This window comes from Eptatretus burgeri, chromosome 10 (genome assembly GCF_056783735.1).
Source record: "Eptatretus burgeri isolate ZD-2024b chromosome 10, Ebu_testis_v1, whole genome shotgun sequence".
NCBI classification, from domain to species: Eukaryota; Metazoa; Chordata; class Myxini; order Myxiniformes; family Myxinidae; genus Eptatretus; species Eptatretus burgeri.
This window is the reverse complement of record NC_140970.1, coordinates 6,335,365-6,362,864: the sequence shown is the minus strand read 5'-3', so window position 1 is coordinate 6,362,864 and position 27,500 is coordinate 6,335,365. Positions and strand designations below refer to the sequence as shown.

Below are 27,500 nucleotides of genomic sequence, written 5' to 3'. Positions count from 1 at the left end.
TGCACATTCGTTTAACACACTTCATCCGGATGGGGTGTGGCCAACACTCCCGTGTTCATTACTCATTATTGTGATTGTGCTTATGTAAATTGTTCCCACAGTAGTTTCGTTTTCAAGGGGAGGTTGTAATTGTCCATGGCAAGCTGTGGAACCACCCTGATTGACTTGGAGGGAACACCCAAAATAAAGTTGCTCCTGGTGTTCTGGGAGTTTGATTTATTTTTAGCGATAACATCCAGTTTTCAAGTTATTCTGTCAAACGGTGCAGGAGTGAATTAGCAGGTATGATAACTCACCAACTTCTTATAATAATTCCCCAATCTTACATATAAGTAAAAACCTAAGTGGAGGTGGCCATGCAAACTTAGTCGAAGGTTTCCAGTACACCCAGTGTACAACCACCACTTTTCAACTTATCTCATCCAGCAGTTTAAGAATGCATAAAATACAGAGCACATACACTCCATGGCCAAAAGTATGTGGACACCTGCTCGTCCAACATCCCATTCCAAAATCATGAGCATTCACATGGAGTTGGTCCCCCTTTGCTGCTATAACAGCCTCCACTCTTCTGGGAAAGTTTTCCACTCGATGTTGGAACATTGCTGTGGGGATTTGCTTCCCTTCAGCCACAAGAGCATTAGTGAGGTCGGGCACTGATGTTGGGCGATTAGGTCTGGCTCACGGTCGGCGTTCCAATTCATCCCAAAGGAGTGCGATGAGTTTGAGGTCAGGGCTCTGTGCAGGCCAGTCAAGTTCTTCCACACCGATCTCGCCAAACCATTTCTGTATGGACCTCGCTTTGTGCACGGGGACATTGTCATGCTGGAACAGGAAAAGGCTGTCCTCAAACTGTTGCCGCAAAGTTGGAAGCATAGAATCATCTGGAATGTCATTGTATGCTGTAGCGTGAACATTTCCCCTCACTGAAACTAAGGGGCTGTGCCCGAACCATGAAAAACAGCCCCAGACCATTATTCCTCCTCCACCAAACTTTACAGTTAGCACGATGCATTCAGGCAGGTGGCGTTCTCATAGCATCCACCAAACCCAGATTAGTTCGTCGGAATGCCAGATGGTGAAGCGTGATTCATCACTCCAGAGAACGAGTTTCTACTGCTCCAGAGTCCGATGAGGGTGAGCTTTAAGCCACTCTAGCCGACGCTTGGCATGGTGATCTGAGGCTTGTGTGTGGCTGCTCGGCCATGGAAACCCATTTCTCATGAAGCTCTCAACGAACAGTGCTTGTGCTGACGTTGCTTCCAGAGTCAGTTTGGAACTCGGTAGTGGGTGTTACAACCGAAGACAGACGATTTCCCGTGCTACTCGCTTCAGCACTCGGCGGTCCCTTTCTATGAACTTGTGTGGCCTACCACTTTGCGGCTGAGCTGTTGTTTCTCTGAGATGTTTCCACTTCACAATAACAGCACTTACAGTTTACCAGGACAGCTCGAGCAGGGCAGAAATTTGATGAACTGACTTGTTGGAAAAGTGGTGTCCCATGGCGGTGCCACGTTGAAAGTCACTGAGCTCTTCAGTACGGCTCATTCTACTGCCAATGTTTGTCTATGGAGATTGCATGACTGTGTTTGTGATTTTATACACCTGTCAGCAATAAGTGTGGCTGAAATAGCTGATTCCACTAATGAGAAGGGGTGGCCATATTTTTGGCGATGTGGTGTTTGTTAAATTGGCGAAGTCGTTTTTGATTCTATAACGTTTTCATACAGAGATGCACCAAATACTATTACGTGCCACAACTAGAAAGTGGTAATGTTCACACTTGGCTATTGCCTCAAGATCGCCAAATGGTGATCGGTAAAATTGAACCGTCGGTGCAAATAATCACGTGAACTTTTTCACACCTACTGTATAGCAACGGTAATGTTGCAACATTGACACATCAAATGGCAAACAAAGATGTCACCCTCATGTGACAATTAAGCATTTTGATGAAAATAAAGGTGACAATGAAATATGGGAAACGCATGTATATTTAATAATTTGCTATCTCAGGGACAAGAGGCACAAATCCCGACGTAAGCTTCAACAGAGGACGGACAATAATGAAACCCCTATTGAATAACAAAATAAATCAAATCCTTATATATTGCCACAAAACCATATTCGCACAGAAAGTTTGGTCTGACAGCATGATGGCAACGTACCTCTTGGCTTATAACGAGCAGCACAGGAGATGAACCTTGGTGCCTCACGTGACTCCAGAGAAGGACTGACTCGATTCCCTTACCCTGCTCCATAGAGACTGAGCTGTCTGTACTCGACTGAACTGTCGCTGAGCTTCCAACTCCACTCTCAGCTACACTGAGCAGAGCTCCATTTTTACTGCACTAGTACATTCACCATTGCTACCCACAAGCTGAACTTCACTCTAATAACTGTAATCTCAAATAGGGCAGTTTGCTATCTCCAACCTTACTATCCATTATCCCAATTCCTCCTTTGCTCCATGGGTGAGTGTCAAGACTATCTCATGAGTCATATCTCAGTTGGCCATTCGTCCTGTTTTATGGGTGGCCATTTATAGAGGACAGTCCAGTTTTTTTCTACTCTGTCCTCCTGTCCTCTATTGGTATGAAATTGGATGCCTGTATGCCCTTTATTTTCCTCTTCTGACACCCAACCTTTGGACCCACAATTGAACTTTTGATTGTTGGTCTTCATTTGTTAATATATTTGTCATCAATCTAAAATTCGAGGTGTGTGTGTGTGTGTGTGTGTGTGTGTGTGTGTGTGTGTGTGTGTGTGTGTGTGTGTGTGTGTGTGTGTGTGTGTGTGTGACCGCTGTTTCTCGACAACCACCCGATCTAATTGAAACTTGCCAGGTATATTGCTGGGGACCTGTGGATGTGCCTTTTCAAGGTTTGATATTAATCGGACAAATGCTTCCCAAGTTATGGCCATTTATTTACCAACCAATGACAGGACACGTTGCTGCGTAGGCGTGGCCGATGGGGAAGAGAACCTCAGCCGCGTTCCCCATTACGGGTTACAACGTACGGACTTCCGGAAAGTGATGACTTAATGTATTCTAATAATTTCTCGATTTCTTTTGCGCATTTACAGATAAACACAATGCCCCAATTCAGTCGTCGTTTAAAAGAGCGAAGGAACGGCCTGTGTGTTTGTTTGAAAGTTTGTTTTTTTTTTGCACGTATGTTTTATTTATTTATTTATTTTTCTCTTCTCTTCTCTTTGGGTTTTTCCTTGCGGACATTGTGAAAAGGCAAAATACGTTGGCGCTAATTGAATAATTCGCCATTAAAACTAAATTGCGAATAATTGTAACTGCGATATGCGAATGTACGGGCACGCGAGAGCGATGGAACGGCCTGTGTGGTTGTTGTTTCTGGCTCGCGGTTTGAAAAAAAAAGTTTATAATTTTTTTATTTTTTTTTGCACGTACGGCCACGCACGTACTAGTCTATCTATAATTCCAGCAATGTGTGTGTGTGTGTGTGTGTGTGTGTGTGTGTGTGTGTGTGTGTGTGTGTGTGTGTGTGTGTGTGTGTGTGTGTGTGTGTGTGTGTGTGTGTGTGTGTGTGTGTGTGTGTGTGTGTGTGAGTGAGACCGCTGTTTCTCGACAACCACTGGTCCGATCTAATTGGAACTTGCCAGCTATATGACTATGGACCTGAGGATGTACCTTTTCAAGATTTGATATTAATCGGACAAGTGCTTCCCAAGTTATGGCCATTTATTTACCAACCAATGACAGGACACGTTGCTGCGTAGGCCGGTGCGCGGCCGGCCGACGAAGACGTCACGTGCCATGCCGGTTACGATGGGGATCGATCGGTGCCTTAGTTACCGTGGCGTAGGAGTGGCAATGGTCAATGGCAGCGAATGTCATGGCAAGCAAAGACAGGGAGGTAAACTTGATGTTAATTTGGATTTTAATTAACTCTGTGTGTGTAAGTATCACAGCAGTTGATACTTCAATACAAGCGATAATTCGTGGAATGCATGTGAACATTCCGTACGGGCACGCACTACTTCCGGATGGTGATGACTTACTGTATTCTAATAATTTCTCGATTTCTTATGCGCATTTATAGATAAACGTAATGCCCCAATCCAGTCGTCGTTTACGAGAGCGAAGGAACGGCCTGTGTGGTTGTTTCTGGCTCGCGGTTTGAAATTTTTTTTTTTTGGTTTGCACGTACGGCCACGCATGTACGGGCACGCGAGAGCAAAGGAACGGCCTGTGTGCTTGTTGTTTCTGGCTAGTGGTTTGAAAGTTTTATTATTATTATTTATTTATTTATTTTTTTGCACGTACGGCCACGCACGTATGGGCACGTACTAGTTTAATTAATCCCACATTTGCATTGGTCCTGCAAATGCCAACAACGATCTGATTTGTCTCGGTTCCTAATGACGTCTTTATGTTATGGCTGTTGCTTCAAGCTAAACGTTTGTCTTGTCGAAGCAAAAGATGTCCTTCAACTCTAAACGGTTGAAAGAACACAATTTCACACCGAAAAGAAGAAACGGCGAACATCACGCATTCTGTACGCTGTGCCGCTGTGATATCGATGTCAGCAGCCAAGGAAAGGGAGCTCTACATCAGCACATTTTGTCAGAAAAGCACAAACTGAACACTCGAAGTGCAGGTACATTTTCTTTGGTCTATTTTATCAAATCCTCTATGTCATCTCAGGACAATAAAGTTACTGGCGCTGAACTTTGCAAAATCTTCCGTTTTGTGAAGCTTCACCAATCGTATAGACGTTTGGACTGTAGTGCTGTAAAAGTTGATAAATAAATCTACAATGACTCCACCATTGCGAAAGATTTGGCGTGGGGAAAAAATAAAGGCAAAAGAACTGTATGATAACTTTCTTGCACCATATTCTGTTCAAAAACATTTGTATTATGAATTTGTGCTAAATTTAGTTTTAAAAAATCACTGCATACTAAATGCAACTGTCCTCTCTTCTTGAAGTCCCTCGATGGCCACTGTCATCATGTCATCATGTCATATTCTTCCCCATCCATATGGGGACACCTTCCCAACCAAGATGTCGGTATCCATTTGCTTGAGTTGTTCCTGCTGCAAGTTACTGCATACTCAGCCCGTGACTCAGTCCAACTCCATATCCGTTTTAAGTTGGCTCAGCCTGCAGCCCTGTCCTCCTGAGCCACTTTGACCTTATTGCTAAGTTTGGCCTGCCAGCCTACACTTTAATCATAAATTAGGCCTGCCTTACTGTTAGCTTGGCCTGGCTTGTTGCCAATGCAGCCTTGATGGTTTCTACTTCGCCAAGGCCGGATCTTACCTCACCTCGGCCCATTGTTATTTTGGCCTTTCCTGTTTCCATTTTACCGCAGAGCTTGGCCTTGCACTTGCCCAGGTCTTCCCACATCTGCCTCACTATCTGATTGAATATACTCATCATATCTGGGATCTGCTTTGTGGCACTGATGACATGAATGAACTCCCCCATCTCACCCTTGAATGAAGATGTGCTCTCACCTGACATTTAAAAATAATACATTTCAGAGAAATTTGTATTCGCAAATTTTTGATGATAGTCAATACAACTTTCACTCATCTACTTTCCAGAATTCTGATCTGTGCTACAGCAATGTCATGTCAGGAACAAACTCCACAAACATCAATAAAATCACAGATTTTTAAACTTTTTCATATTCCATTTTAATTTCTAATTAACCCAAATTTCTCCTCTTGTGGCATTGCAGGTATAAATACCACCGCTGAGACATCAAGCTGTAATGTGTCTGGGAGCCACTCGATACCAATTTAAATCAAAGTTCCTCGACAATCCCAATTTCTCCCTTGGTGGCAATGAGGGTTTCATTCCTGTTCCTGAGAATAATTTTAAATGTGCCGTGAACATCACATTGTCACATGATCGGTGGGATATTGACCCAAGATTGTGATGGGCCGAATTGAACCGTTGGGTTGAACAATCACACAACTCTTTGGTACAAACCAGGTCTGTGCCGAAAGTAACCATTGTTGCTACACCAACACGAGCATGTCCTCCTGCCAAATGGAAAACAAAGATGGCACCCTCATGCTACATTTAAGTATTTTAAAGGATTGTCGTAATATAAATACAGGAAATATTTGCAAACTTCATAATCTACTCTCATTATCTGCAATCACAATCGACTATCTTGCCATTCTCCTTCCCAACTTCCAGTTTTTCCATCCTGTAAGCTTGCTTCTGTATCCATCTTGTCCTTTCCTGCCCCCCATTCATCCCCACACCCATTGTTTGCTCAAGTCTGCCTCTATATTGGCCTATAACTCTGCTGTTTGTGCCACCCCCCCCCTCCCCATAATCTACTGTTCATTTTGTCCTGCTACGTCCTGCTACGTCCTGAGACATTCAATGTACTAGTACTTCCACAAGTCTCAACTATGTATACAAAAATAACATTGTGCAGAGCATGAGGCTTATGAAATCCCTAAAACAAATTTGACTATAAAAAATAATTGGTGGTTGAATTCAGATGCAAATCCTCTTCAAATTTCAAATCAATGGGATAAAAATTGAGAATTTTAGAAATTTCACCGAAGTTGTTGACTTTTGGTTTATATTGAACTTTTGACCTCAAAATCAATACACATGTTGCTTTTGACAAAATCTCCCATTTCGTGAAGTTTCGTGAAGATCGGTTTAAAATTGTGACTTGTAGGTGATTGACATACAGACAGACAAACAAACAGAATCACAACCAGACCAACCAATTTTCCGTACTTGCGAATCTTCCATTTGGCAAGTGATAAATAAAATAGAATGGCACTCTTCGCCGACACGACGTCAACAGATATGCCTCTGCCCACATTATCAAATCATTATACAAACTTGCACTAAGTTTTATTTAAATCCCTGATCCCAGATTCAAAAATTAAATAATTATGGCCACCAGACCATGCATATGATCAGACTGAAATTGAAAACATATATTCCCAATGAATACGAGATCATAATTTTGAAGTTTCATGTCGATTTTTTTCATGAAGGGCCGATAAGAATAAAGAAGAGATCCTCTGCTTTGTTCGGGCTGGTGGTTCAGTCGGCCTTCGGGTTCTGCTTGGCTCGGTTCGCTTTTTCGGCTCGGGGTTCTTGGTTCGTGTTGTGAGAGGCTTTGTTCATCGGAAGAGAGTTGAGCTGGTTGCTCAGCTGGCTCTTCTTGGTTCGTGGAGCTCTTTGTTCTCCGCTTGGTTCCCAGCTTGGTGCGACTCATCGGCCTCATCTTGGAGGTGGTTCTTCGAGATAGCGACGCATCGACGGGAAGGATCGACGCCTCGCCTCACCAGCACGTGTTCGGAAGCGCGAGAGGATTCGCTGGAGCTCGGGAAGGATCGCGGCTCACGGTGATTGGATCCAGCTCGCTCTCGCTGGAGCCCGGGTCCGAACAGCTTGAAGACCACACGAGGTGGAGAGGTTCGAGATGGGTTCTGGGTTTCAGCTCATTTGTCCTCCAAGCTGGAGTCCGTTATTAAAGGCATCAACCAAAATTTCTTGGGTGTGTGTGTGTGTGTGTGTGTGTGTGTGTGTGTGTGTGCGTGCGTGCGCGCGCGCGCGCGTACGTGTGTCCGTGGGCCCATCTAATAAGTAGGAAACTGTTAAGTGCCTGTGTTGTATTTGCTTCACATTGGAATAGAACTCGGCTGTAGGATTTTCTGCTCGTATCTTTTTCCCCCTCCCCCCATTCATTGCATTGCCTGTGTTCAAAAAAATGTTCCCCATTGTTCAATGTCACCCGCTCGTTGCGTCCCTTCCTCTCATTGACTGCCATGGAGCGTTCAGAATGTTAGCTGGTTTTTAAGACTGATAAGATAATCGGGTCCGACGGGACTTGGCGATGTATAACCGCTCGGCAATCGCATACGAAACGAGCTGCGTAAAGCGGCTCGGTTTCGTGCAGGTCCCATTGAGGTGTAGATCCCCGGCATTTCTGTCTGCGCGAATAATTAGGTATATCGATAATTCGGCGATTGACCCTGTAGTGCGTGGACAGAAGAGTTGGCTGATCTATGGTGTTATAAAAACACCCGTAGCTGGGTTACGGCGTTGATCCAGAAGCTACGACTGGATTGCTCGTTCGGTGGGCACGTGCGGCCGCAATTGGGCTGAGGCGGTCGTCCGCACGCCGAACGGGTGAGAATCCACAACAATATACAATATATATATATATATATATATATATATATATATATATATATATATATATATATATATATATATATATATAGATATACATATTGTTAAGGATTCTGTGGTGGCGGGGAATTCGAATGCCACCCAAGTCGGCTCCAATCCGTAGCCAGTTTGGGTTTTCGCACCCTTCTCTCGACAGCCAAATGTTGAATATTCGGCTTCACTTAACCACCGCCATCTCCGGGATTATAACGCCAGCTGGTTCAGCACAGGCCTCGGGTCACGTGCCTCGAATCGCGATACCAACGTACACCTGGACCTTACCAGTTGGGGGAATAGACCCCGGTTACAGACTGGTTTTGTCAGAGACCGAGCGAATTCTGCCAGTCTGTAACCATTTTGGTTTTTATATCCAAATCGAGCGGATCGTTCCTCGGCGTGGCACGAATTAATTCAAAGCGGCAACTCCATACGAATCAGCCAGATTTATTGGGGACACATCGGGGAAGCACAACACAAGCAAATCATTCACGACAATGTTATAATTTATCTATAACCCGTTATTAACTAGGGAGCTACGGATTATGGGTTTCGAAGGGGACTCGAGCTCGATAAACCTTAGACAACATGCAGACAAGACATGGGTAGCATGGAGACAAGACACAGAGCTTGGTGATGGATTTTCCACAAATGGAAGATTCGCACAGAGCATCACTAACAGCTTGGTGATGCTTCATGGACGAGAGGAAAAGTGTCAAAAGCACGAATGTGGCTCGTGACAAGCCAATGTCCATGGATTCGAGCACCCAAGCTCAAACATGCCGCGTGGCAAAATGGCGGCGTCATCCATTTGTCGCAGCCCTCACGCACGCAGCCTCGGCACGTTCAGACCCCGCACCGACGGCCCAAGACGAAAGATATGCGGTATGCTCCAGCTGCCTTTTCACAAGGTCCAGCATACAAGTCCAGGCCTGGCCTGTTCACCAGACAAGGCCAAATTGAGGTGTTGGGCTCCGCAGCCTGGGTCCGTGGCCGAGGAGGCACCGCTGGCCAAAACCACGCCTCCACAAAGTCGATCGCCCGACTCGACATGCAGGCGGCCTCTCCCACTGCCAAAAAGGCAGACTCGACGCTTCGGCAGTTTCTCTTACTGCCAAATAGCAGACTCGGCGCTCTCAGTTTCCCTCTCACCTCTCGACCGACTGCAGTTTCACTTCTCCTTTCCAGCGCTCGCTCGCCTCTCAGTTTCACTTCCTCCTCTTCTTTTGGGGCGCGCCTCTTTACGAAGCCGACAGACACTCAGGCTCAGTTACTCCCTCGGCAGATCCACCACTGCCTTTTCGGCGCTCGCTCGCCTCAAAGTCGACTGGCTCCTCCCTTCAGTTTCACTTCCTTCTCTAGGCCACTCCCCCTCAGAGCACTGGGCAGGGACTATCGTCCGGAGAGAGGAAGGAAGAAGAACCACAACCAATGTACGAACAATGAACAGCCTCTTACACCTCCCGACACACATGTAACATCCATTTACCGAAAAACCTGGCTAAACATGCATTTAATGGGGGATCTGGGCTAATCCTTTGTTCAATAACACACTAAGGGCCATTTCCGCAACAATATACATACACATACATACATATTTACACTTATAAAAGTGTGTGTGTGTGTGTGTGTGTGTGTGTGTGTGTGTGTGTGTGTGTGTGTGTGTGTGTGTGTGTGTGTGTGTGTGTGTGTGTGTGTGTGTGTGTGTGTGTGTGTGTGTGTGTGTGTGTGTGTCCTTGATTGGTATCTACTTAGGTGGGTTTCAGAATGTGGAATGGAGTCCTCCCAGGGCAGGCTCAAAATATCCACCTTCATTTCAGTAAGGGGTGATGATTCACAGACCAAACTGATGTTTTCTGTTCTCAAAGTTTTGTGCCAAGGGCTAACTTCAGGATCGTTAATGAGGCCAGAACGGCTTCCAACTGCAGTTCGTTTGTAGTGATATTCCAAGTGATGGTTTTTAATATCTCTGTGAGGTTCTTCTTCATCATTCCCATGATGTTCATCATCACTGGTCCAACTTTGGTATTCTTCAACTTCCAGGATCTTTTCACTTCATGCTTGAGGTCTTGGTATCTGGTCATTTTCTTGATTTCTGCATCGTTAGTCCAAAATTACCAGTATCAACACCTCAATTAGCAATGCCTTTTCTTTTTTTTACACCTCAGGATGATATCTGGTCGCAATGCTTTGTTTTCGATGTTCACGCACGATGGGATCAATCGGTCGTACGTGAGCGGTACTTCAATGTCTTGAGTAATTGCTTTTCGTTCATTTTCCCACAAATTTTCTGGAACTGGAATATTAAAGTTTTTGCAGATGTGCCAGCGGATTACTTTACAAATTCTCTTGTGTCATTGTGTGTACAGCTGTTCTGACAACGTTTTTTTGTTGTTTTTATCGTATTCGATCAATAAGCGTCACATATCATTGTCTTTGCGAACCCCACCTCCACCTCTCACCTGTCTTCTTTTTTTCCTCCTCCCACCCTCACCCCTCTCTCTCTCTCTCACTCTGTCTCCTCCTCACTCCCCCTCCGAATAAAATGTAGCACTCTCCTCCCACACCTCTGTCGCTCTGTGTGTGTGTGTGTGTGTGTGTGTGTGTGTGTGTGTGTGTGTGTGTGTGTGTGTCTCTCTCTCTCTCTCTCTCTCTCTGTCTCTCTCTCTCTCTCTCTCTCTCTCTCTCTCTCTCTCTCTCTCTCTCTCTCTCTCTCTCTCTCTCTCTCTCTCTCTCTCTCTCTCTCTCTCTCTCTCTCTCTCTCTCTCTCTCTCTCTCTCTCTCTCTCTCTCTCTCTCTCTCTCTCCCCCCCTCCCTCTTTCTCCCCCCCTTCCCATTTATTGTCCCGTCAGCAAAGCGATGGGCTGTATTTGCTTGTGTGTATATGAGGCCCCGCGAGGAGTGATGTTAGCGACATTTTTTAATGATATGATGATGATAGGCTCGGATGATAGGGTAAGGGTTAAAATAGTGCTATATGGCATTAACTCCAAAATGGCCGATGTGTCCCTTACATCACTCCTCCTCACGGCGCCTCATATATATATATATATATATATATATATATATATATATATATATATATATATATATATATATATATATATATATATATATATATACATACATACATACATGTACACACGCACACACCTAGGAGGACTCCGTTCCACCTTCCAAAACCCGTGTATGGAGAAAACAACCAACGACACACACACACACACACACACACACACACACACACACACACACACACACACACACACACACACACACACACACACACACACACACTGATTGAAATAACCTCTTCCATCACTTTGGGAACAGGTGAGGCTAATATATGAAGTAAACATTTGGAGATTCAAAACACCATATCCATGAACAATTCAAATATAAACTTGGACTAAAATACATTTTGATCCACGTTTATAGTTGAATGAGATGTTTGGTGTTTGGTCGGGTGGATAAAGACTTGTTTCTTTCTCGCCTGCTGGCTGTGGGTTTTATCCCTGTGGCTTCCCACTCTTGCCAAATCACATTTGTCTGAGGCGTGAACCACACTTGGCAAGTGTGTGGAGTGTAATATACACAAGGAATAGGAGGCCTTAGTCCTGCAGTGAATTGAAATGGAATGGTTACAGTTCCAGGATTTGTTCTACTGTATTTGAACTTTAACTCAGCTCTGTGGGTTTGACTCTCAAGCAGAGATTGTAATCCGAAAGCAGAGATTGTAAGTCAATCCCAATTAGAGATTGATCAGACTCGGTGGTGTAATGGTTCGAGCATCTGCTCTGAGTCTGGGAGATCAGCAATTCAAATCCTGGCAGAGTCATCCCACATAATAAAAAATTGCTTCATGTTCAGCGTTTAAAAAGGATAGAGGACGGACAATCCCCATCGGTTGGTATCCGGGGAGGGGGAAATTCTTCCTTAGCGGTGTGTGTGTGTGTGTGTGTGTGTGTGTGTGTGTGTGTGTGTGTGTGTGTGTGTGTGTGTGTGTGTGTGTGTGTGTGTGTGTGTGTGTGTGTGTGTGTGTGTGTGTGTGTGTGTGTGTGTGTGTGTGTGTGTGTGTGTGTGTGTGTGTGTGTGTAATATTGAATTAAATTCCAATCATTAAAATAATTTTCTTCTTCTCCTTATGAACAAACCTTTATACAATGTCTGTTCTGCCAAAGCAGTTTCTTTGGCTATGGTAATAATCCTCGACAGGTTGCCACTCCGACGCAGGATAATTCAGCGAGGGTGCAGGAATTTGGAATTTAGCCAGGGTTCCGGTGATAGCTCACATGCACTTAGCAAAGGACACAGTGGGATCTTTAACATGCACCAACTAAGCCGACAACACCAACTAAGCAAACGGTGGCTGAGGTTAACGTTCATCTGAGAGATGGCGCACACATTGAAGCCTGGTCCTGCCTGTGAAATACCAGGATGACACTTTATAGCCAAGCCGAGATTCAAACCCAGGCTAAACTGCTCAGAGGCGAGTGTACTTAGCTCTGGGCTACCCTGACAGCCCTATTATAACAAGAAAAAAAGAAAAAACATTGAGGGATGAAATGAAAGAAAGAACCAAACAAAGTTGGAATGACATCACATTTCGATGCCAGAATACATCACAATCCTCTTATGGATTACCATAAAGACATAATTTGACATTTTACCTTTGTTGTGGGATTGTGATAGATGAAGAAGAAGAAGGAGGAGGAATAATATTTAGGAACAATAACAATTAAGAACAATAAAAAGAGCAATCAGATTGCAGACCCTTGCCAGGACTTGTTTTGTGATGTTTGTGTTGTTTTGTGTGGTGTTTGTGTCCTGGTGTGCTACGTAATTAATTAAAGACATAATTATAACTGCCACTTTATAACTGATGACAGGGATGACCAGGTACCAAGACATCCCACATTGAAGCAACCCCGCTATGACTGGACACCAAACCCTGACCCATGACATTTATTACTTTTCAATTTAATTCAGAATGGAATTGAAATAAATTCAATTCAAATCAAATGGAAGCCCAAATAGGAATAGTCCTGCATTGGAGTAATCAGAAGGAAGCCAAACAAGCAAAAAGCAAAGAAGAAGTAATCAGGAGGAACCTGGATAGGATTCACATTTCAGCCGCTACTCCATTACCCTCAAACCCATCCAGGCACGGCCAAGTGAGCATTATTGTAAAAACAACCAAAAAACATAAAGAATACAAGTCAAAAAAATAATAATTCCTGGTTGCCAGACCATGCATCTGATCAGATTGAAATTTAAAAACTATATTCCCCATCCTAACTAAATCATAATTGTGAAGTTTCACATCGATCGATGAAGTAGTTCAAGAGAAATTATTTTTTAAAGATTTTTTCCTCAATCCAATATGGCTCCCAGACCATTTGACCTATCAATTATTCCTTAACAAACTTGTACACCCAATGCGTGGGGAACATTTGTGTGAAGTTTCCCCTCGTTCTTCCCCTTTCCCCTCGAAAAATGAAACTGTGTCTGGAATTGCTGAAAAAAAGGACCCGAGTCGATAGTATCGTCATGATTTGCAAAAGCAGGTTTGAGAGCACAGCATTGCGCCAAATGAAGTTCCACTTTCTGGACATTCCTGAAACTTTTCTGATATATATATATATATATATATATATATATATATATATATATATATATATATATATATATATATATATATATATATATATATAATCGTCCAAACAGTAGGAAAATTTAAGCTTCATGCTTTGCTTAAATAAATACACTTAATTATTGAAACAAAACACTAATAAAAAACACTCCAGATTTCGACACTGATTTAGTCCACCAGATCCGATTCTCAAATCAGATATAATATTTTAATTGTACACTTTAATTAGTCTATGAGAGTAGATCGTGTTTCCAAATCAAGGCATGTTTGAATAGGCCGAACAAAATGACGAATCAAGACCACTGAAAGCTGACACGGGGCTGACCGATGCTGATCCTTGATAAAGGATAATTAAGGCCGTTAATTATCTTCAAAAGGGTTGTTTAAATAACCCAATCACCCAATTTTCACTCATGCACTTCCTTGAAGTTCCCTTCACATCCATGCAAAGTTTCAGGCTGATAGGTTTCATGGTTTTGTAGTTATGGAGGAGACATACACACTGACATTTACTTGTATTAGATTGTCCAGACTTTCTGGTTGAATTTCACAAAATCTCTTCATAAGGATAAACGTTATTCTGCATTGATATTTGGAAACAGAAACGTGTGGGAGGCGAATGTCGCCGGTGGGAGAGATCAACGGCTGGATCAACCAGCCACACAGCCGAGAAATGCACCGTCGGCACCAAAACCTCCTCTGTGTGCTTTTCTCTCTCGCAGTCTGTGGTTCTGCCTCATTACATTCTCCATCCACTCTCACCCTTTCTGCCAGCTCTCGCCTCTTCTGCCTGCTCACACTCACCTTTTCTGCCCCTATCTCCCTCACTGCCTCTTGGACCCGGTTGTTGAACCATCTTTCCTCCTACGTCTTCCACCAAACACCGCCCGAGACCTTCTACCAAGCACTGTTATGGGTGAAACATCAAGGCTTTTGAGCAATTCCCGCCTGAGGTATAGCAAATCTCCACCTCCCACATGCTGACCAACAGCTACCTGAGTGGTTAACTCCTTTATTGGTGGATGTGAAGTGTCACCTCCATACAGCGCAGCCCCAGCTGGTTATCACAGAAGACAACATGAGATGGGATGCCTTGTAATCTAGCTATCTCTATCAGCACAAGCTCCTGTCTCCTTCATGAACAACAGTTTACATTTGCACCTTACCTTAAACACAAATTCTAAAAGTTCTAAAATGACACACGAATTTCCATGGCATCTGGGGCCTTAATCTAACCACTGCCTCTCTGCCATAAACATTATAATATACGAGTTGGGAGTGTATATTCACATGTACCACCATAGTTGTATTCATGTTTTTATTAGCCCCCGCCACACTTTGTTCGAAATGGGGGCTTATGGATTTGATCTTGATTTTCGTGTTCGTGTATGTGTGCCTGCGTCCGCGCGTCCGCAACCATATCCCAGACATGTATGGACTGATTTTATTCCTACTTGGCACAAAGACAACACATGATGATATACATATTCACATCATTTTTTTTCGACATCAGATCCAAGATGGCCGACTGGCGGCCATTTTAGATGTAAAAAAAAAAACCCGGCGTCGAACACGTCCTCAACCGTTTCTCGGAATTGCATTTACCAATCTTGTTCAAACTCGGCAAACAGATAAGGAATGATGAGTTACATAAGCACGTCATTTTTTTATTTTTCGACATCAGATCCAAGATGGCCGATTGGCGGCCATTTTAGTTATTAAAAAAAAACCTGATGTTGAACACGTCCTCAACCATTTCTCAATCATTTACCGATGTTATTCAAACTCGGCACACAGATAACGAATGATGGCTTACATAAGCATTTAATTTTGTTTTGAGATCAGATCCAAGATGGCGGACTGGTAGACTGGCGGCCATTTTAGTTGTTCATAAATATGGGCGAGCCCTTTAACTCTGTATGGCAGGGTTACTAAAACAACGGGGGATATGACATTTTATGTGATTTTTACTTGTACGATTTTACGGTGCTTCTGAAATTCACGGTGTTTCAAAAATTGAGTTCAGGAAGGAAAATTGTCAACAACACTTTGACTCTGTCGACTTCTGTTCACTTTGGTTTTCGATTAAATCATGTAGACTATTACAACTTGTACCTAGCATCTCTTCATCGAAAATGGACCCTGCCCTTTCCCTTTCCTTTTGTGTTTGTAGCACATTTCTGGTGGTTGCATCATTGCTGGAGGTGTGGCTGTGTCACTGATGCAGTGCCCCCTGTAGGTTAGAGCAGGAATTTGGAATTTGTTTAGTGTGCCAGCGAAAGCAAGTCTACTCTTCACGATGGACACCGCTTGATCCTTAACGTCCACCAACTAATGCTGGGACATGGGATGCCATTTTAATTTCTATGCAAGGGACAGCACACATTGATGAACTGCCCAACCTGTGATACACCAGGATGACAGTTTACAGCTGGGCTGAGATTCAAACTCAGGTTAGACAGCTCAGAGGTGAGTGTGGATACCTCTAGGCGATCCTGCGAGCACAGTAGACCCTACAATCGCACAAAAGTCCAAAATTTTACACGTTGAAAACACACTGAACGTGACCCATTGTTGCTGTCCTGCTCTGTGAACGCTTATAGCCTCCAGCATTATCGTCCAATATATTATTGAAGTAAGAATGTATTCGGAAACACTGTTGTCCTATTATATGGAGCTTGGTAATTTTTGTGTTTGGCATCAATGTGTGTGTGCCATCCCTCGGATGGATGTTAATCTGGGCGTCCCGCCTGCCGGCATTAGTTGGTGGAAGTTAAAGATGACACGGCGTCTTTCACAAAGAGTAGTCGAGCCATCACCGGCACCTTGGCCACATTCCAAATTCCTGCTCTAACCTACAGGGGGCACTCCATCAGCAGCACAGCCACGCAACCAGCAATGATGTCTGCATGTGTAATCCACAGGTTGCATGCGAAATGAAAATATCCATGCATACGTTCAATATGTCATAAATGGGAATTTAAGAACCTCAATGAGATGTGTTCACACATTCGGATAATAACGGTCTAAGACTCCAAGTATTGATTTCATATTGAAACGAGTGTTTCTGTTGAAATTTAATTCCATGTGAACAAGTGGTGAGATCAAGTGGAGTACGCAGGGAGATAAGAGTCTCGTGCATCCAAGTTTGAGTGAACATGCTGTCAAGTTTCTGTAATAATGTGGTGAAGTGATGATTATTTGAGGTCGTTGTCCTCCTCTTCCCACCTCCCCCCCCCCAACCCCTCACACCTTCTCCTTCTGCAGAGTGGTGTCCTACGAATGTTGTCCCGGCTACGAACGAGTCAAGAATATCGAGGGATGTACGGCTAGTGAGTACTGTGAAGCATGCAGGAGGTCACAAAGGGCAATGTAACACTTCAATGGATAAAGATGTGGAAAATGGTTTGGGAACATCAACACAATGTGGAGTTGAGGAGACAGATTAAGGGGATTCGATATGACTTTTTTGATGGCAGCCACTTCCAATGGTGGGATCCTCTGGATATTTCCTTAATTCTTTGGTAGATTTGTACTTCCTTTTTTTTCATGATGTAGAGCTCGAGCCGTGGAGCTGCCACCCACACACATCTCACAACATGGGCATACATATGAATACACGAGACAACACCAGACCATTAGACGAGACAAATACAGCCACTGTGCTTGGGGGACGTTGCGTCACTTCTCGGAGCACTCGGGGTGCCGGTGATGCCACAACAATGGTGCCGCCTTTCTCACCGCACTCAGCAGGGCATTTCTTCAGGAGGAATTTCCTCCTCCCCATGGATGCCAACCTATGTCGAATGTCCCATGCTCTCAACTGGGGACAGTTTGAGCCGCTGATCTCCCAGATTCAGAGCGGATGCTCGAACCATTACACCATTTAATGCGGGAGATGGGTTCTGGAGAAAGCCTTAAACGGCATTGTCCTCTAAGTCTAACACATATGGATCTCCTCCTTTACAAACCTGGACCGAAGGAGCAACATACTGGGATTTCAGGGCATTGGAGGGGTGGGGATTTTTGAACGTATAGCTAGCACATCTACACATGGGGAACATTGAACGACCATGATGATCCACCAAACTTTTTTTTTTCATTCTCTCTGGTTTTGCAACTTGTAGAAGACGATGCGTTTTGATTTGCTTGAAAGAGGGGAAACTCACTCGGTACGGACCAGTGTTTTTGGCACACACCATCACGCAATAATTAAGGTTACCATGGTGGAGAAAGGTGTATTTTTTTAATCACATATATTTATTTGCCAGGCTCTTTACCCCATGATGGAAATACATAGAGATCATCGAAAATATAACATGGCATCTCTTATCACAGCAACACCCACACGTAAAGTGAACCATCTCCAGAGTAATGACCAGAGATTTTTTTTTTTCCCCCACTTCCTTCCCCAAGTCTCACCAATAGTCAACATGCACGAAACTCTCGGGAAGGTCGGTGCACTCAGCACGAAGAGCTTCTCCAACCAGTCGGAGCTCCAGCTCAGGCTGGAGGGAGAGGGTGTTTACACTATGTTTGCTCCCAGCAACGAGGCCTGGCAGCTGCTTCCAGAGGTGAGACCCCCCCTGCTGTCACTTTCCAACATTATTTTTGTCTGTTTTTCCATCTGTCACAAAACAACAATCTGTTTACACATTGCAGAATATACGAGAAACCATCTCAAAATGCAAAGCCTGTCCGCCTCTACTTTGTACTCCAGCAAAACTTGATGAAAATAGTTTTTTTTTATGTACATTTTATTACCTCCACCACCGAAGGTTGGTGGAGGTTATGTTTTCCCCCCTGTGTGTCTGGTTGTCTGTTACTTGGCAAAAACATTATCTTTTTTTGACAAGATCGCTTCCGTGTGTTTGGCCGTTCACGTTTAATCGCCTACAGGTCACAATTTAAAACTGATCTTCACGAAATTTCACCAAACGGTGGAGTTGGTGATCCTACAGTATCCTATTTATTTGTTGAGGTAAAAATGTCAAAAGGTCCTCTTATATGGATCAACAACTTTCAAATTTCTAAAATCTTCAATTTTCGTAAAATTGACTTTAAATTTGAAGAGTATTTGCATATCAGGTCACTGAATTCAACCACCAACTAACTATGTTTGAGGTCAAAATATGACAAAAGGTCAACATAGGCCGAATTTCTAAGATGCTCAATTTTCATCCAATTCACTTGAAATTTGAATAGCATTTGCATGTCAGGTCAATTAAGTCAACCACCAATTATTTTAAGGTCAAAAGGTCAACATTGTCTCATGTCTAAAATTGAGAGATTGGGCCAAAAACTGTACACATCATATCTCAAAAAGTTGTGGATGAGTGATGCCAAAACTAAGTAGATGAGTTGGTGAGGTGACAAGAACAAAGAGATGAGATTTTGGTTCACAACCAGCCCATCAGTGGGATACAAAACGTAAACTGTTCAAACTGGTGGATGTATGCGCTCCACAGAGTGCCATTGTACTCCATGAGTGATTTATCATTTGTCATTTGCAAAATCGAAGATTTTTCAAGTATATTGGTCAGTCGGTTTTGGTATTCTGTCTGTCTGTCTGTCTGTCTGTTTGTTACCTATAGGTCACAATTTTAAAGCGATTTTCATGAAACTTCACCACGTGGTAGAGTTTGTCATAAGGAAGAAGCCTATTGTTTTTAAGGTCAAAAGGTCATCATAGGCCAATAGTCAACAACTCTGGTGAGATTTCTAAAATCCCCAATTTTCATCCGATTGACTTGAAATTTGAATAAGACATATTTCAGGTCACTGAATTCAACTCGCCAATTATTTTTGAGGTCAACAGAGATCAAAAGGTCAATATAGGCCTAAGGTCAACAACTTCGGTGAGATTTCTAAAATCCTCAATTTTCATCCGATTGACTTGAAAGTTGAAGGGGATTTGTATTTGAGGTCACTGAATTAAACCAGACAATTATTTTTGAGGTCAATATCGACCAAAACGTCAACATAGTCCCAAGGTCAACATTAACAACTCAGGTGGTATTTCAAAAATCCTCAATTTTCATCCGATTGACTTGAAATTTGAAGAGGATATATATTTCATGTCACTGAATTCAACCACCAATTATTTTGGAGGTCTACATTGGCCAAAAGGTCAACATAGGCCGAATTTCTAAAACTGTCAATTTTCATCCAATTCACTTGAAATTTGAAGAGGAGTTGCATATTTGGTCTTTGATTTCAACCACCAATTATTTTTTATGTCAAATTTGTTTTCTGGATTTTGCCAGTATCATGCTCTGCTCGACGTCTTCTTCTTGTTTGTTTGTTCATTTGTGAACAAAATATCTCAAAAAGTTATAAACGGATTCAGCTGAAATTTGGTGGAAAGCTTGGGTATGTCACACCGATGAAATGATAAGATTTTGGTGAAGATCCTGATCAGAATCTGGATCCGAGAATTTTTTAAGTGATTCTTCACCAGTGAGTGATCGAGCTAAAACAATATATATCATGCTATGCCAAAATGTTATGGCCAGATTCGGACTAAACTAAGTGGATGAGTTGGTGAGGTGACAAGAACAAGCCAATTAAATTTTCGTTAAGGTCCAAATCCAGATCCAGCCTATCAGTCAGGTCAGGTATGGGAGCATGTGCCAGAACAGCACGTCGCTGCATCCACTTTCCGCCGGTACTCCAGGGGCCTCCGTCTGGCCATCCCCCAGGCAGATGCCAGGCCCATCCCCATCTCCTTGAGATGATGGTCAACCTGTTGCAACCATGAGGCACGTGGTCGACCCACTGGCCTCCTCCACTCATGAGACTCCCTCGCTGAGAGAATCTGGTGAGCAGGATCAGAGTCAGGAAAACGAGCCACATGTCCATACAGCCGCAACTGACGCTCACGGACTATGCAGGTAACAAATCTCATCCGAGTCTCTCTCAGCAACCACTCGTTGGACACAAAATCCGACCAGCGATAGCCAAGGATTCTCCGAAGAGACCTGGTACCAAAGGAATTAAGTCTCCGTCTCAGATCCTTGGTCAGAGTCCAAGTCTCGCACCCATAGAGCAAGACTGGAAGTACCAAGGACCTGAAGACTCAGACTTTTGTCCTCCCGCACAGGTACCGGCAGCGCCACACCCCATGATCCAGTGAATCCATGACTCCCCAGGCCCGACCCAGACGTCTATTGACCTCTGACTCGCAGCCAGCAGAGACATGAATATCACTGCCAAGGTAAGTGAATCTCTCCACGACCTCAACATCCTCACCACAAACAGACACAGACAGGACAGCAGCATCCAAGATGTCACCGAAAGCCTGGATCTTAGTTTTGACCCAAGAAACCCGTAATCCCAACGGCTCCGACTCCTCATTCAGCACCTCGAGGGCCCCCAAGAGGATGTCTAAAGTCTCCGCAAAGATGACTGCATCATCTGCAAAGTCAAGGTCCGAGATCTTGACATTCCCAAATGACGCACCGCAACTTGATCTCTCCGACATCCTCCCTAGAATCCAGTCCATACAAGTGCTGAAAAGTGTGGGGGCAAGTACACATCCCTGACGAACTCCAGTAACAACTGGAAATAAGTCAGAGATGGTACCACCACACTTCACAGCACTCTCAGTACCAGATTACAGTTCAGACATCAGATCGATCAGTTTTGGTGGCACCCCCACGAAGACCAAGAATCCTCCAGAGGACATCCCGATTCACTGAATCGAACGCTTTACAGAGATCAACATAGGCTGCAAGCAGCCCCTGCCGAAACTCTCGTCTGCGTTTGGTGAGGACACGAAGTGCAAGGATACGGTCAATCGTTGACCTCTTTGGTGTAAAGCCTGACTGCTCTGGACGCTGGTGCTCAAGCAGATGGTGGCGAACCCTATCGAGAATTATCCGAGCAAAGACCTTGCCCGGCACTGAGAGCAGCGTCACCCCTCGGTAGTTGTTGCAGTCTTGGCGATCACCCTTCCCTTTCCAGAGAGGGACAACAAGGCCCCTCTTCCAGTCAGTTGGGATGATGCCTGTGTTCCAGGCAGAGCACAAAACTGTATGCAACGACATGAGTGCAGCATTTCCACCAGCCTTGAGAAGTTCAGCATGGATGCCACAGATCCCTGGAGCTTTGCCCCGTTTCAACTGGTTCACCGCAGCCCGTGTTTCCACAAGCGTAGGTGGACCACAGTTGATTCGAGGGTCAGCAACAGGGATTGTAACACCCTTGACGTCCAACTCGACAGTTGGGGGATCAGCCTGGTACAACCGCTCAAAGTAACCGGCCCAGCGGGCCTTCACTTCAGACTCCTCTGTCAAGAGCCTACCACTCTCTGCTCGAACTGCAGTGCTCCGAGGGATGGGCTTGGATGAACGTAATGCGCAAATTCCCCTGTAAGCGGGACGAGAATCACCTGACCACAGGTGATGCTCAACCCCCTCACAGATTCCTCGCACATACGCCTCCTTGTCCACCCTCAGTGCATGTACAGTTTTACGCCTCAGCTCCCTGAACATCTCAGCTCTGCCATTCAGCCTGGCCCTGCGACTCTGGTCAATGGTATCCAGTGTCCCTTGAGAGACAAAATTCTTCTTTGCCCTGCGGTGAGCTCCAAGGCATCCACTGGCAACATCAAGGACGGTGGTCTTGAAGGCGCTCCACAACTCTTCAGGACCCCCCAAAGCACCCAGACCCCCCAAGTGTCCACTCAGCCTGTTCGCAAACTCCTCAGCGACTCTCTCATCCCTGAGCTTGGCAACATCCAGCCTCGGCTGGGATGGTACCATTCTCCAGGATTTAAGGTGCAGCTTTAGAGTTGCTACAACAAGCCTGTGGTCAGTATTGAGGAACTGAGCACTCTGGTAGACCCTGCAGTTCTGGATCATCCTCCAACGACCGTCAATGAGGACATGGTCAATCTCCTTTTCCACACCGCCAGCGTTGGAATACCAAGTCCAGCGATGAGCTTGTGGGCGCTGAAACCATGAACCAGCCACCCTAAGTCCATGACTTCTTGCAAAGTCAAGGAACTTAGTGCTATTCTGGTTCATAGTTCCTGACCCATGGGGACCAACACACACCTCATAACCATCCCTATCAGTTCCAGTCGATGCATTGAAATCCCCCAAGACTAGAAGTGTATCTCGTCTGGGGCACTGATCAACCACAGACTCGAGTGTGGCATAGAATGCATCCTTCACGGTGAGATCACTCGCCTCAGTCGGAGCATAAACAGAGACCAGGGAAATGACACCTAAGGAGTGACGAATCCTTAATCTCATGATACGCTCGTTGACCGGTGTTACCTCAATTATCATTGGGGTCAGCTTATTGGACACAGCTACAGCAACTCCTTGGGTATGGTAACCATCAGAGCGACCAGACCAATAGTAGGTGTAACCACCCACCATTATCTCGCCGCAATTCGGTCTCCGAACCTCAGAGAGAGCTGCAATCCCGATGTCCAAACGCTTGAGCTCAGATGATAACAGAGACAGGTGATCATCCTCTCTTAGGGATAGGACATTCCAGGCACCCACCCGAAGGGACCGCCTCAGGTTAACCCAAGGAGACCGCCGTCTGGTGGACGACACCTCAGCACCACTCCGACACACTCTCCCGCAATCTGACCCAGGGATGTTACCCCGTGGTTTCCCTCCTATCAAAGATTGGGGGTCCCGAAGGCTTTGCCCCAATCCCGTCATACGGTGAGCTGCCCTGCGAAGGGAAGCTGCACAGGAGGTACTCCAACGGAGTGGGTTTTCAGATTTTTTTGCGTTTTTGCGTTTTGCGGAATGAAGGGTTTTACGGTGGCCGGAGTGCAAATCCTGCCACCAACCTCCTAATAAGAAGTGACCCAACTGCAGGAGGACGTCCGCAGACACAGTTGGGCACTAGATATGGATGGCCGTTGGCTCACAAGGAGCTCCTCCGCCCTTTGACAGGTTTTGTTTTTAATCCTGCTGGGTGTCCATATCCAAACACCCTCCTCACCAGAAAACCTGGTGGGGGAGACGGTTTAGTCGCCGACAACCCGACCATGGAACAGGTTAGTACAGGTTTACATGGTACCTGTAGCAGGTCACAGATCGAACCTGACCTGACAAATGGAATATCATGGATCGAACCTGACCTGACAAATGGAATATCATGCCTATCAGTGGAATACAAAATGTAAACTAATCAGCCTGGCAGAGGTATCCACTCTAACAAGTGCCTTCTAGTTACAGCGCGGCGACATCGCGCTGTTATATAATTGGCGATTCTGTTGTGTCTTCTGTCACACTTATGGCCACGTACGTCCCTTTGATCTGAGGTCTATAAATAGAAATTTGTCCAACGTCACAACTCTTCCCATCATGCAAGCTAATTCACCGTGTCTACATTTAAATTTTACAACTGCAAAATTGTTTCATCATTCTTAACCTCGACTTTTACTGCCCCCAGCCGCGCGATATCGAAGTATTCGCTTCTTGTTGTTGCTGTTTTCCATATTCTGATGATTAAGATTTTTTTGAAAATTTGATGACAAAATCTCAAAATGGTAAACAAAAAAAGACAGAAGCAATTAGAAAACACACCATCTCATGCTGCATGGCGGATGGGCTAATCAGGCTAATTTTGACTTTCAGTGACTTTGCCTTTTGGCCGAATTATTTGGTGTTTTCCATGTTCTCATAATGAAAGTTTGTTGAAAATTTGATGATAAATGCTCAAAAGGTTAAAAAAAAAAGTTGGAAATTTGATGATAAATGCTCAAAAGGTTTAAAAAAAAATAAAAAAAGGTTACGGTCTGGACACGCACACGCACACACACTATTACAAAACACCCTCTCCCACAATACTATTCACCCCCTTTTTAGAAATCAGCGATTGCAGACCAGACAGGCTATCGAAAAAGAGCAATCAGAGATTGCAAACCCTCGCCAGGACTTGTTTTATGTGGTGTTTGTGTGGTTTTATAGTACGTACTTTATAGACATACTCACATTCTAATTCTACATACTTTATCGACGTATTCGTATTCTCATTGCACATACTTTATAGAGGTACTCGGTTGACAAAAGATACCGTGTAATCCTGGCTACCACCAGGTGACGTTTGTGGCCAGGTGAGCACATCATGTGTGGACAAACAGACAGACACAACTGCAATACCCTCTTCTCTAGCAAGGGTAACAACACATGCTCCGTACTCATCAAATTGCAAGAACCAAAAGGCGAAAATGCAAAAGCGCAACCAAGTCAAAGTTTTCTTGGTCAAAAGAGGAGCAATGTCTCTGAAAGTTCCTTTCAGCCAGAGTGGCCTTGACGAGCGACGAACTATCAATCGAAAGGCCATGCGCACCAAGATTTTAAATGCTCTCTCAGAGCAGAAGCAGAGCAACTTAGGCCTGCAATCGACCATTAGACACAGGAAACCTGTCATCATTGCCTCTTCATCTGACAATGTATGTCTCATCACTATAAGTAAGCTTCAGGTCATCGGTTTGAAAATTTGAAAATTCACAAAAATACCTCATTTTGTTTGTGTCTGCATTTCTCACAATTTTTGTGATTATGAACTCTCGTTACAAGCTGTGGTTTGACCTGAAACGTACTTACGGTTGCAAGACCTTCAAATAAAGATAATAACTTCGCCTTTGTTGATTTTACATCGAGTATGCACAATGATGACTGATTGTCTGGGTCTTGTGGTCCATTGCAAGGTGTCCTGGTCTCTCCGCTGCTCTGTGGCTGAAACGTTGGACCTTCTGAGTCTTGAACTAAAAACACCTCCAGTTGATAGTGCTTTTGCATTTTCCTTCTACCGTTCTCACTAGTTTAGTGACGATTGGATTCTTCAAGCTACAAACTGTTCTTTGATGACTTGAGACACAGATGCAACATCTTTCGATGAGAGGTAGTGGATGTATTCGGTGATATTAAGTATTATAATTAGTTTGATTGTTGATGATAGTCATGCATGGAATTACATTGATGACTGTCAACGGTGAATACTTCATAATGACCTGATCGACAATACATTTCATTGTGACAGGAACACCGTGAGTCGTTGCTGAGCAACATAAATGTGGAATTGCTCAATGCGCTACATTACCACATGGTCACACAACGCTTGCTCACTGGAGACCTGTTTAGTGGAGCTGTACTCACCAGCATGTATGAGAAGCAGCCACTCTACATAAACCACTATCGCAATGGGGTACGAATACATGTTGTTGTTTTTGGGGGGCAGTTTTAAACACAGAAATATGATCTCAACAATACAGTACACTTGATAATGATGATCAGTGGCTAAAATTGGCTGTGTGTATGTGTGCGTGCGTGTGTGTATGTGCGTGCGTGCGTGCGTGCGAGAGATTATTTACTAACCAGTTCATGGAATATTAACAGATTGTCACTGTGAACTGCGCACGACTGGTGAAACCAAATTTTCTGGCGACCAATGGCGTGGTACACCTCATAGATCGTGTCATTGGTCCCGTATCAAACACTATCGGTGAGATTGTTGACTATTACGAAGAGCTTGAAGAACTCACGGTGAGGATATTGTTTGCAAAGTAACGTTTTTCATTTTGTTTTGTTGTCAAAGCCATGATACCAGTTTAACCACCTGAAATGCATTCCATTGCCCCATTTTTTTTTATCTAACCCCAGAAATTAGTTAATAAAGCTGGGTTACAAGATATGCTGTCTGCCGATGGGCCACTCACTCTTTTTGCCCCATCAAATGCGGCCTTCGCCAAGCTGTCCCAAACCACCCTCAGGCGAATCACAAACAACCCAGAAGAATTGAAAGGTAAGCTTTATGCTTTGGAGCAATATGTTTGTTAGTTAGACGCATGAAGAGGAAGTTGCTGAAGGGGATTAACTGACAAAATAACTGGAACGGCACTCTTCGATGTCATAACGTCGACACGTATGCCTCCGTCCGCATTATTACATCACTAGCAAATGTAGCCTGGTGTTGGCTGAGTGGTTAGGGTGGCTGACTTGTGGTCCTAGGGTCCTGAGTTCGAGTCCCGTTTTCCGCTGAATTAATACTAGGTGGGGTTGACTCATCCTGTCATCCTTCCGAGGTCGGCAAAATGAGTACCAGTGTAATGGTAATAGGGACACTGCATCAGCGGCACAGCTGCATCCCTAACCAATGATGCAACCAGCAGCCATAAAGCTGCACTCAAAAGAGAGATCACTAGCAAATACAACCTGTCACTTGGCTAATGGAAATATTAAGGGGGGGGGAGATAACGAGGAAGGGGAGGGATAGAGGAGGGACGGGTAAGAGAGGGGTAATGCTGAGGGGAAAAAGGGTATTCTGGACATCCATTTGATAAGGGGACTTGAGGGAAAGTGGGGGGGGGGGGGTGATAAATAAAAAACTGCAAAAGAAAAAGCTTTCATTTGTCCAATTCGCACATTCTTTGACACCCCTTCCTCTCCTCAACCTCCGGAGAGTTGCATGGTGGAGGAGTGGGTTTGGCAGGATGTAGCACAAGGGGAAGGAAGGGAAAGCAGCACAAGGGGGAAGGTAGCACGAGGGGGGAGGCAATGTGGGGGGAGGGGGTGAAACAGCGTGGGGAGGGGGAGCATCGTGGGGGGGCAGCCTGAGGGAAAAGGACTGCGTGAGGCAAAAGGAAAGGAATGGGAAGGCTGCGTGAGGGGAGG

General features: G+C 44.5%; 1 protein-coding gene across 1 annotated transcript in view; it reads left to right on the top strand.

The window, feature by feature from the left end:
- TGFBI (transforming growth factor beta induced) overlaps positions 1–27,500 on the top strand; it is a 67,082-nt gene that overhangs the window by 5,602 nt on the left and 33,980 nt on the right. Inside the window, exons 3-7 of the mRNA XM_085899922.1 lie at positions 17,119–17,183; positions 18,268–18,425; positions 25,870–26,034; positions 26,226–26,372; positions 26,490–26,631. Coding sequence (XP_085756048.1) covers positions 17,119–17,183; positions 18,268–18,425; positions 25,870–26,034; positions 26,226–26,372; positions 26,490–26,631 — 677 coding nt within the window. The remainder of the gene's footprint in view (positions 1–17,118; positions 17,184–18,267; positions 18,426–25,869; positions 26,035–26,225; positions 26,373–26,489; positions 26,632–27,500) is intronic.